The sequence below is a fragment of the Hippichthys cyanospilos genome, chromosome 12 (assembly GCF_059441005.1).
Source record: "Hippichthys cyanospilos isolate Australia breed blue-spotted pipefish chromosome 12, RoL_Hcya_1.0, whole genome shotgun sequence".
NCBI lineage: Eukaryota > Metazoa > Chordata > Actinopteri > Syngnathiformes > Syngnathidae > Hippichthys > Hippichthys cyanospilos.
Window position 1 is genome coordinate 158,568 of NC_142380.1, and position 10,146 is coordinate 168,713.

General features: G+C 55.4%; 3 protein-coding genes across 4 annotated transcripts; 2 read left to right on the forward strand and 1 right to left on the reverse strand.

Annotated features, from left to right (window-relative positions):
- The first annotated feature begins 106 nt into the window (after window positions 1-106).
- Window positions 107-2,760, forward strand: snorc (secondary ossification center associated regulator of chondrocyte maturation). The gene is made up of 3 exons (XM_088430461.1): window positions 107-234; window positions 1,515-1,688; window positions 2,509-2,760. Exons 1-3 carry the CDS (start codon window positions 168-170, stop codon window positions 2,616-2,618), a joined length of 351 nt encoding a protein of 116 aa, XP_088286587.1. The 5' UTR covers window positions 107-167; the 3' UTR covers window positions 2,619-2,760.
- itm2cb (integral membrane protein 2Cb) lies at window positions 2,700-6,864 on the reverse strand. The gene is made up of 6 exons (XM_088430460.1): window positions 6,439-6,864; window positions 5,060-5,197; window positions 4,714-4,884; window positions 4,529-4,627; window positions 4,310-4,460; window positions 2,700-3,277 (listed from the first exon to the last, which is right to left on the reverse strand). The coding sequence occupies exons 1-6, from the start codon at window positions 6,505-6,507 to the stop codon at window positions 3,204-3,206; spliced, it is 702 nt and encodes a 233-aa protein (XP_088286586.1). The 5' UTR covers window positions 6,508-6,864; the 3' UTR covers window positions 2,700-3,203.
- A 1,122-nt stretch (window positions 6,865-7,986) lies between these two features.
- On the forward strand, window positions 7,987-10,042 carry hes6 (hes family bHLH transcription factor 6). 2 transcript variants are annotated; one of them, XM_088428836.1, is made up of 5 exons: window positions 7,988-8,184; window positions 8,250-8,336; window positions 8,432-8,519; window positions 8,848-9,245; window positions 9,357-10,042. In XM_088428836.1, exons 1-4 carry the CDS (start codon window positions 8,119-8,121, stop codon window positions 9,237-9,239), a joined length of 633 nt encoding a protein of 210 aa, XP_088284962.1. In that variant the 5' UTR covers window positions 7,988-8,118; the 3' UTR covers window positions 9,240-9,245; window positions 9,357-10,042. The 2 variants fall into 2 exon arrangements, with proteins under 2 accessions (XP_088284963.1, XP_088284962.1); XM_088428837.1 differs by having other exon boundaries at window positions 7,987-8,184; window positions 8,848-10,042.
- The last annotated feature ends 104 nt before the right edge of the window (window positions 10,043-10,146 follow it).

The window sequence follows — 10,146 nt, forward strand, 5'->3', positions numbered from 1 at the left end:
CGGGACGCCTTCACAAAGTCGCCAGTGTCCCGGCGGGCGGGCCCTTCCCGCCTCCCCCCGACTTAAGTGCGCCCTTCTCCCGGCCGTACCTCGCAGAAGCCTCCGCCTGGGCTCCAGCATCCATCCGAGATCGGATCGCTACGTCCGCTTTGAGGACCTTCGTCGTCATGATCCGCGGCGGCGCCTGCAGAATTCTGCTCTCGCTGGGCCTTTTGCTGGTCTTTGCGCGCTCAGGTAAAAAGGAAAGAACTTACTGGGGCCGTACTGAGGCCGTACGCGTCGATCCAACGAGTAATCGCCGCAGACCTCCGAATTGCGTTTTCGGGGCGCTTGTCCCTCGCTGCGAAGACGTTCGAAGTTTGAATCCGGCGCGGCTTTCGAGTAGGTCTTCGAGCCAGGGAAAAAAAGGAACTCTGACGTTCATTTTATTTGATAGGTGTTAATTGGAGACCTTTTAATATTATGACGCGGATAAAAATTGCGTAACGTTTAGCGCTCGGTGTCGGTGACGCTGGTACCAGTATTTACTCGGTGCGGATACCAAAATCTCCAGTTTTAGGTCTTAAGTCGTCATTGGCGGTGAATGAGTGCTGGAAATATTGATCATTGTTTTTCCACATTAAGAGCAGGTGTTTACAAATGTTTTATTTTCATTACCGGTCAGAATATTTGTAATGGGGAAGAGTGAATTTCTTTTCTGAGCTCTTGGACGGTTTCAAATATAATTGTGAACATTTGACAAACAAAGCTCAAGCCCAACGAAGCGTTCGGAAATCGGGTCCCAAACATCATCGTTTCAGGTGCGCTCCGTAGCCGGCGACGCACGGACCGGCGGCGGTCGGGGCGCAAATTGTCATCACTTCTATTCAGGGAGCCAATAGGACACCTTTCAACTAGGCTGCCAATGAGAGAGAGTTGGAACGAGGAGGGTCGGAGCTGGAGCGATCGTTTTTCCCACAGACGCATCCGCACGCAAACAAGCGTCCGCGTTCTTGTTCGGTAGCCCCTCCCTGCCGTCGGGCGCGAAGCGCTCCATCCACAAGTTTGTTTGCCAAACAGAACCCGGCCGCCGTCCGCTTTGGGCGAGCACAAGCCTCCCTTTGTACGCGGGCCCTGAACGCCTCATTGATGGCGCGTCCGGCCCCAGGCCGAAGCGCCGGGACCGCCGCGGGCTCAGCACAAACGCCGCTTGCCGTCCGTTTCCGCTCGGTTGCCGGACCGCCGGCAATAGTCCTCGCGTTCTGTACTTGGAAGGTGTTTTAGCCCGGCGAGACCAAAAAAACCGCTTTTCCTTTCTTGCCGCAATTCGGAGGCGATTCCAGTGTACTTGTCCGCGCGGAAGAAACTCTTCTCCCGGTCTTCTGGGAGCTTTTTTTCTTCCGAACGTTGAAGGAAAGAAAACGAGGTGTCGGCGATTCTCGATCCCTTGCACTGCCGCCCCCGAGCCGTCGGGGGCTCGCGGAAGGCCCTCGCTCCGACCTTTCTATCCCCCCCCCCCCCCCGGCGTTTTGCAGAGTCGCTCGCCGACCCGCCCGGGGAAAAGCGGGACATGGCGTCGGGGGAGATTCCCGCGGACGCGGCCCCCGCCGGCACGGCCGCCGGCGAGCCCCCTCGTCACGTGACCGAGCCGGCCTTCACCTTCGACTACGAGGACGCCACGCGGGACCTCGCCGCGGACCGGGACGAAGGTAAAAAAGAAGCGGACACTTTTGATGTCGGCGAGAAACTTGCAATATACTTCCTACCTTTGGGGAGGGTGTCAATTGCGCGTGGTTTCTTCTGCAAACTAAAGAAAAGCGTCTCTCCCATATCACTGCGACACGTCCCATATACCCGACAAACATGTACACAATCGGTCACTGAATTACAAACGCTATTTCGATACCAAACGTTAATGAGATGCAAATGAGTTCTGATGCATATGCTAACATCCAGCTGGCAAAAAGCGAAACGCATACAAGGCAGCCATGTACAGCATTGGCTAGCATTAGCTAGCACTCGGACGGACAGAGAAACTCGCCTCGGGCATACATGACAGCATTCTTCCAAAGAATACGGCGCAACCGGGTGTCACCCGACAGCGAGCGCTCTCGAGCGAAGCGCTTCCTCACTACAAAATGCCGTACCGACTGCGGCCGGAGGCGGCGCCAAAAAACAAAGACGAATGCGGGCCGAACCGAATCGGTTTCCCGGATGAGGTTCGGGTTGCGGCCCGGGATTGAGATGAATGTTGAATGGGAAATGCCAAGAGCTGCCGTTTTGGGTTCATAATGGCGGATGTACAGCGTGAGAGCGACTTCCATCAGTTTCTTTTTGAAGTACTCCCCCCACGAGAACTAAAATCCCCAAGGCCGTTACCCGAAAACAAACAGCAATCCGACAGACATCTAAAAGGGGGCAAAAAACGTTTTCCGGCTTCGGTCTCACACTGCGCTTATTGCGCTTATTAACGAAGCGGCGAACTTTTTCCGGCTCCGTCTCACACTGTCATGTGCGCGCACGCGTTAGGTGTCCTGGGACCGGGCGCCATCACCGCCATCGTCATCGCCGTCTTCCTCGGAGCGTCGGTCCTCCTGGCGCTGGTCGTCATCGCGCTCAGGAAGTTCACGGCTTCCTAGGACGCCTTTCGCTTCACGCTTCGTTCCCCGACAGAGAAGGCCTATTTTTGTATTCGGTGTGGGAAGCTGCTCATTCGGCTCTTATGTTCTTAAAAAAGGAGAAATGCACCACGTTTTATTAAAGCAACAAGATATTCGGTACAAGAAACGAGATCGTATGTACAGTAAGCTTTAAAAAATGGTAGTGACAATTTCAAGACCGCACTTTGGTTCCTTCTGACGCTCTCTCCTGCCGCCTACAGTCTTGAGCCTTTGAACGAAATCCGCGCGGCGTTTGACACAATTCAAAACAAAATCAAACCGCACGTTCACGTATTGCTTGGTAACTAACACAGGTCATTTGCTGTACTGTCAACGTCCGAACGACGTGAGGTATGTTTATTTTTGCGCGTGTCAAATCGAGAGAGTTATCCGCCGTTCAAATCGACGGCCGTGGTTTTTGTTCTTTTTCCCCCGTCTCTTTTCTTACTCCAACCTCGGGGCGAATTCAATTCACTGAAATACGATCGACTTGGTTTAAAGTGCAATCTGGAAGCGTGGTCCGGAACGGAGGAGGTCCGATGGGACGTTGGGCCGTTGGTTCTGTTAGTAGCCGCCGCCGCAGATGACGGTTTCCACCACGTAACGCTCCTCCAAATGCCTGATGGTGTTGCACTTGCCTGCAAACGCAAAGGCGGCGCGGCGCGGCGCGGCGTTAAACGTCTCAATCGTTCACAAACGCATCTTCTTCAAAACAAGCCGCGCCCCCCGCAACGAAACCGACTCGCCGCCTCGTTCACGCCGAGCCCAAATCCATACGGCTGACGGCGTTCACTCCCTTTTGAACATAACGTCGCGGTATCACGCTGGGTATTTAGCCAGTGGATTCATTTAGCTCGTGAAGAAAATGAGCAGCGCTCGCCCGATTCCAAAGTTGCTTTCGACCGTTTGGCACGCCGTGCTTTCGGTGGATCCCGAAGCATTTTTGCGTCGTGCGGCCGGCGTTCGAAATCGGCGCCGATTTAAACCTTCGAACGAGACGCAATTCAAAAACGACTCGACCGCGATTGACCTGTTCGTTTTGTTTATTTCACGCGATATCGTCATCCTCTTTGCGCGCTTCTCCGCCCCGGCCGCCAACTGGAAATAGTTGTTTACGGAAGTACAAATATTGAAAGATTAATCGATGAACCTGTGGCGGAAAATTCTTGTGACAACTTGATCTTACTATTTTGATAGCGTTGCAGTCTAGCCGCCTTTCTTTCAACCATTAATGAACGCTATTTGTCAATCGTCGCATCCGCGCGAACGTCTTTCCAAGTCTTGTTTTTCATTCTGAAAATACTATTGTGGTAAGGGCTGCGCCGTTTTATGGGATTCTAAAATGGAAAATGTGTTCGAATCACGTTTTGAAATGAGCTCAATCGTGAAATGGAGCTGGCAAATCTTCCATCAACGTCGGCTTGCTTTGATTCGGATGCCAATCGTCACCCTGGAAGCAATTAGTTCTTTTTTTGATTCGGATGCCGATCGTCTCCTTCCAAGCAACTTGTTTTTCCTCAAAGGGGCTCTTAAAGTGAACCGCCGCCACCCGGTGGCGCGACTGAGCTATTACGCTCGAAGGTGGCCGCTGGATTAAAGGGACAAAAAGCGTGGAAGCTTTCGAGCCTTTTTCGTTACGGGCGTTCCTGTCCACTCACTAACTCACTCACCCGTTTCCAACTTGAGCTTGGACAATTCAAAGATGTCCTTGCCGCGGCACATGTGTCGGATGGCGGGGCTCAGCTCCTTCCTGTCGCTCACCGGGGGGCCCACCTTCTTCACCTCCCTCAGGATGTAGTTGTCCACTAAGTACAGCTCCCTCTGAAGAAGGGAACGGGGTCCCGCTTGAAATACAGGAAGCGACACGCGTGCGGGGCGCGCGCTCTCACCTTGGCGCCCGCCAGCAGCTCCCGAGGCCTGGCCGCGTAGCCGTTGAGCGACGTCACGTAGCACTCGTCCACCGCTTTGTCGTAATAGGCCGTCTTGCTCTGTCCGCGCCCGCGCGCGCGCGCGTGAGTAAAAGCGGGCCGGCTTCAAAAGAAAGTAAAGGGAGCCAAAGTCTCCCGGGTCTCACGTTTGCGAAGTCGTGGACGATGTCGGCGCTGTCGCCGGCCCCGGCTCTCGCCACCACGTTGATGTACTGGAAGTTGTCCGTCAGGGAGACGGCCATCAGCACGTCCAGCTCCGCTCGGGCGTGCGTCAAATCCTCGTACGTGACGCGGCACCTCAACACGTTCTCCGGCTCCTGAAGGCGGCGCGCAATTGGGACAATCCGAGGCTTAGGGTTAGGATTAGGGTTAGGGTTAGGGTTAGGACGGATGCCCGTGGACGGACGGACGGACGGACGGACGCGCGGGTGGACCAAAGACGCTCGTCCCGGGAGGACGAAGGGGCCCGACGGACAAAGGGAAAAAAGTTACCTCGGCGGGAAAGTAGCGACGGTAGGCGTAGACGGAGCCGAGCGCCAGCCCGAGGACCAGCGTCAGCGCCGGAATCAGCACGGCGCACGCGCGGACTGGAAAGCGGCCCTTGGTCCGCCTCGGGAGCGACTCCGCATCCTAGTGCAGACCAAAATTAGGAGCGCCCGGGCCCTTCCGAGGAAGGGTGGCAAAGAAAGACGCGCCTCCACAAATATCCAAAAGTTGTGACGAGGACGGATGGTGAATACGATTGCACGCCGCTAGAATACTGCACCGACACAACAGTAGCGCGCTTACCGGTGGAGAGCGCCCCCCGGTGGCGAGTAAAATAGCGGTTCAGACGTAAGCTTTGTCTCCCTTCGTTTGCCCGGCAGGGGAGTCAAACGCATTTGAAACGCCCCGAAATCAATTTCTAGCGCCGTTGTCGCGCGGTCACCTCGTTTCGAAATCAGAGGCGAGTAAAAACACGGCGTTTCGGTCGGAAAATCGAAGCCGCGATGGGCTTTTTGCTGGCCGCTTAAAACGATGCGGCGGCCTTCCACGTGAAGGGTGAACGAAAAGGCGAATGTTACGCTCTTGTCAATTTGGAGCCGGGCGCCGACGTCCCCGTGTGCGGATCGCGTCTCCGCCCGCGCGGCCCGCCGCCTTCGCCGTACTAGCGTTGCCGCGGCGACGAGCGCGAGCGGGAGGCGTTTCGGCCCCTTCTCGCAGAGTGGGATTCTCGGGCGAGGGGCGCCGATTATCGGCGGGATCGCACGATGGGCCGCATTGTGGTTCTAGTTTCTGTCAGAGGGCCCAAACGACCGCAAAGTCAAATCAAGTCGTTTGCCAGGCCGCCCAGGATGATGCGCCGCCGGCCCAAGCTTTGACACCCGTGTCATAAAAAAATACATATACAGTACATATATATTGAAACTCGCCCTCATCTGTGTTGTAATGAGCATGTCAAATATGTTGCAGGACTCGCAACTTAATACTAAATGAAAATGCATCTTTAACAGTCAATGGCAGGGAATGACGATATCAAAATAGTCAATTCCTTATATACAATCCGGCAACATACACAGACTATTCAGTATTTGAATGGGGCCCTTGAATATCATAAAAAGCTGACGATTACATAAAAAAAATAAAACCGCGATGACAAAGGTCCCGCACAGAATTAAAAACATTGAATGTGACTACAAATCAGGAATAACAGCAAAAAAAAAAAGCATTGCACAAATCCTGAAATAAGGAGGAATAAATTCCTGCACGCGAGCAACCGCTACTGCGCGTACCCCTCAATAGGAAGCAACTTTTTATTCTTATGGTTCCGAGGTTAGTTGGTTTCCCGGTGAGAAATTCACTTCCAAAAAAAAAAAAAACGTTCGACTTACAAGGTGCTCGATAACGACTCGCTCTTCTTCGTCTTTGTCCGCCTTGTCGGGGAAGGAAATGGTCACCATTTCGGAGGTCGGATCCCGGCGGCGCGCCTCCCGGCTGGCTTTTCGGGCTCTGCGCTTTCCCTTCGCGTTTTTATAGCGGTTGAGGGGACTCCGTGACGTCACGCCCACGTCCGCCGAGCGTGACGAACGCGGGCGAGCGCGAGTGCCAAAAGGAGTCGCCTCGTCACTTTCCAAACAAAAGCGCGCGTCTACGTAACTAGCTCGGTTCGAGGCGGGATGCGGCGACCGGCGTGTTTCTTCGACGCCGCGGCGCGAATCGCCATATCCCGTCGCGAAACGCGACGGCGAGACGGCGTCGTCGTAGATGCCGTCCCTCTAAATTGGTGCTTTGAAAGCGGACGCCGGATATGGGTTTGGGACGCCGGATATGGGTTTGGGACGCCGGATATGGACTTGTTCCGCTTCGACGGCGTACGTCATCATCCGGAAGCGCGTGGACCTTGCGACGTAGCAAGTGCCCCCGCCGCGCCGCACCGTTTTGCAGACGATGAACGTTACGAAGCACGGACGGAAGCAAGGGGAAAACGCTGTCCTCATATGGCGTTATATTTGCGCCGCAGTTTACGAGCGCGCGGGGAAAAAATGAGCGGAGAAAATCAAACTGGGCGAGCCAAGACAGATTTTGAGCGCAGAAAAAAAGTTCTTGAAAAGAAGTTTCTCGCTCAAAATTCTATTTTGCTCGCTCGCAATAGCATTCTCGCGCTCAACATCTCGCTCTCGGTTCTCCTCCCTCGCTCAACGTCGCTCGCTCGAGTCGTCTTCCGCGCTCGTTCCGTTTGCGCCACAAAACCAGCCAATCGCTGCTTGTAAAAGCGCATTGATTGACAGCTTGGTATCCAATGAGATTGCTTGTTGTGTTCACCCGGAACCAGCAAACGAGAGTGCGTCACATCAACTGGGCGGGAGGAGGTGGGCTTATATTATTCAAGTACAAAAACTAACAAGGTATTTCTGTCAAATGATACAATACAGTAATGACAATAATATTAAAAGTAATTCCCAATTTTTCAGCGGAACTTGATTCGATGAAATTCAAGGCAAAAAAAGTTACTTAACAATTAAGTATTGTTGCTTCCCGGTGGGGAAGCTTCGTTCCGTGTGGTCGCAGTCGCCGTTTTAGTTGTCTTACAGTCATGATGTGTTTTAAGGCCGGAAACAGCCTCACGCGTTTTTCGGACGAGAAATTCGCCTCTCATTTAAACACTCCCGAAGGTCAAACCTTTGTAGGTTGGACACATAAAAAATCAACAATAACGCCAGTGACTCGAGTGTATTTCACGGATCGTCGAGCTTCGGCAAAAATCAAGCGTTTTGCCCCTGATTCAACTTTGAACATGCGCCGTTTCAAAAAAAAAAGAAGCCAAATTGCACCCCCAAAAATGTGAGAAAGGGCGAGGCGGCCACCGTATTTTTGTCTGACGCCGGTCCCGAAAGCTCTCGGACACCGTTTCTAGTGGAAATGCGTGCCCCCCCCCCATTCATATGTAAATATATACCTAGGCCGCGCCCCCCCTCCCCTCCGATGGCAGCAGGAGAAAGAGGCCGGGTCCCCTGGCTGCTGAGGAGCTCCAACGATTTTCGGGGGACTTTCGCTTTCAATTTTTGTCCGGGATGGCCCCGATCCGCAAGCGCGCGCCGACCGAGCCCTTGACGGGCGGAATCAAGTCTGACAGAAAGGTAACCGGGGGGGGGACCGGGGGCGTTTATTGGTCAACGCGATTGATTTGGAACGACGCTTCCAGATGAGGAAACCCCTGGTCGAGAAGAAACGACGAGCTCGTATCAACGACAGCCTACACGAACTGAGGGCTCTCATGGCGGATACGGAAGTGAGAGACTTTTTTTTTTTTTTCTCTTTTGAATCAGTCCGCGTTCCGACGAGCTAAAGGGGATGCTAAAGGTGAGCGATTTTGTCGCGTCGCAGCTTCGTTACGATTCAAAGATGGAGAACGCCGAAGTGCTGGAGATGACGGTCAGACGGGTGGAGGACATCCTGCAAATCCGGGCGCAAGGTACATTCGAAAGCCGACACGTCGATAGGCGAACTAAAACGCGATTGTCGTTTGATCGGAGTTGGCCAACTTGGCGAAACCCCGGCTGATGCCTCCTTCAATGACAGCCGGGAATCGGAAACGCCGCGCGCCCGTAAGTTCCACGGCGACGCGGAGGCCCGCGAGCAAACGGCGCGAATATTCGAATTTCATCGAGGAAATCCGGGCGGGCCGACTTGAGTTTCGAGCGCATTGAAAGGGGCGTCGGTTTCCAAGCCGCTTTGTTGCCTTGTGGTACGCTCGGACCGTATTTCCTGGGCCGACGCGTATTTGTTTGTGTTCGACGCAGAGGCGGCGGCCCGCGAGCGCTTCGCGGCCGGTTACGTCCAGTGCATGCGCGACGTGCACGCTTTCGTGTCGGGCCGCCCGGGGCCGGAGCCCGCGGCGGCGGCGGCCGAGCTGCTCAACCGCCTCCTGGAGAGCGTGCCCCCGCGAGGCCTCGGGGCCGCCCTCTCCGACCCGTCGGAGGCCCCCCCGGCGGGCCCCCCGCCTTCCGACGACCCCCCCTCCGACCCGGAGGACACGGACTCTGAGCAAAGCCGCCTTTCGTCTTCCGAGGACTCGGAGCAAAGCCGCCTTTCGTCTTCCGAGGACTCGGAGCAAAGTCGGGCGTCTTCGTCGGAGGAGTCGGAGCCGCGGGACGCGGCGGGCGCCTCCGAATCCGTTTGGAGACCCTGGTAGACGGAGGTACGACGGCCGTCTTCCGCCGCCGCCTTTCCCCGCGGAGGTTTGCACGAGTGCCTTCCGGAATACGCGACAGGAGTTGAAAACTCACGTCAAGCGTCCCTTCGCCCGCAGATTGAAGTCGCCCGCCGGCGCACTGAAAATCGCAAACGGCGCACCTCCGCAGGTCGATGATTTGGTCCGTTGGAAAACGGGACGGCTAACCCGAGCGAGCCGCTTTTGAAAAGCGTTGGACAGAGTCGACGGCTTCACGGAAGGAAGGAAAAGCCTCAGAAGGTCGGCGGGGTCCGGCCTGGTCCCGTCCGGCCCGGCCCGGCACGGCCCTCCCCTCCCCTCCCCGGCCCTCCCCTCCCCGGCCCTCCCCTCCCCTCCCCGGCCCTCCCCTCCCCTCCCCTCCGGGCGTTAAGTTTGACGCCGGCGTTTTCAAACTATGTAAACTAAGTCATTGTTTTCAAATGCAAATGGGCGGGGTCTCCATTTCAAAGCGGAACCGTCCCACGCGGGAGGCAAACGTCACGTGTACATTTCCTTGTTTGGCGCGATTGTGTTCGGAGACCAAACTGTCAGGACCGCGTCAACCAAACCGTCAGGACCGCGTCAACCAAACCGTCAGGACCGCGTCAACCAAACCGTCAGGACCGCGTCAACCAAACCGTCAGGACCGCGTCAACCAAACCGTCAGGACCGCGTCAACCAAACCGTCAGGACCGCGTCAACCAAACCGTCAGGACCGCGTCAACGAATTTGAGCATGTATTTATAGGCGAGAAGACGCGTTTTCCAATAAACACATTTGCCACAGCCCATTTTTCTTGTAAGTTTGTGTCAGACGGGGCGCCGTTTCGCCTTCTTCCGGGATGTCGGCCGAGCGGCCGTCCGTCGGCACCGAAGTCACGGGCCTCGTC

What these genes read in the sequence shown, in the direction of transcription:
- hes6 (XM_088428837.1), top strand. Translation starts at nt 8,119, where the DNA reads ATGGCCCCGATCCGCAAGCGCGCGCCGACCGAGCCCTTGACGGGCGGA. An exon ending in GAATCAAGTCTGACAGAAAG is followed by an intron (nt 8,185 to 8,249) that starts GTAACCGGGGGG and finishes CGACGCTTCCAG; the next exon opens with ATGAGGAAACCCCTGGTCGA. An exon ending in CCTGCAAATCCGGGCGCAAG is followed by an intron (nt 8,520 to 8,847) that starts GTACATTCGAAA and finishes TGTTCGACGCAG; the next exon opens with AGGCGGCGGCCCGCGAGCGC.
- itm2cb (XM_088430460.1), bottom strand. Translation starts at nt 6,507, where the DNA reads ATGGTGACCATTTCCTTCCCCGACAAGGCGGACAAAGACGAAGAAGAG. An exon ending in GTCGCTACTTTCCCGCCGAG is followed by an intron (nt 4,885 to 5,059) that starts GTAACTTTTTTC and finishes CGCCGCCTTCAG; the next exon opens with GAGCCGGAGAACGTGTTGAG. An exon ending in CAAGCTCAAGTTGGAAACGG is followed by an intron (nt 3,278 to 4,309) that starts GTGAGTGAGTTA and finishes TTGCGTTTGCAG; the next exon opens with GCAAGTGCAACACCATCAGG.
- snorc (XM_088430461.1), top strand. Translation starts at nt 168, where the DNA reads ATGATCCGCGGCGGCGCCTGCAGAATTCTGCTCTCGCTGGGCCTTTTG. An exon ending in GCTGGTCTTTGCGCGCTCAG is followed by an intron (nt 235 to 1,514) that starts GTAAAAAGGAAA and finishes GGCGTTTTGCAG; the next exon opens with AGTCGCTCGCCGACCCGCCC. An exon ending in CGCCGCGGACCGGGACGAAG is followed by an intron (nt 1,689 to 2,508) that starts GTAAAAAAGAAG and finishes CGCACGCGTTAG; the next exon opens with GTGTCCTGGGACCGGGCGCC.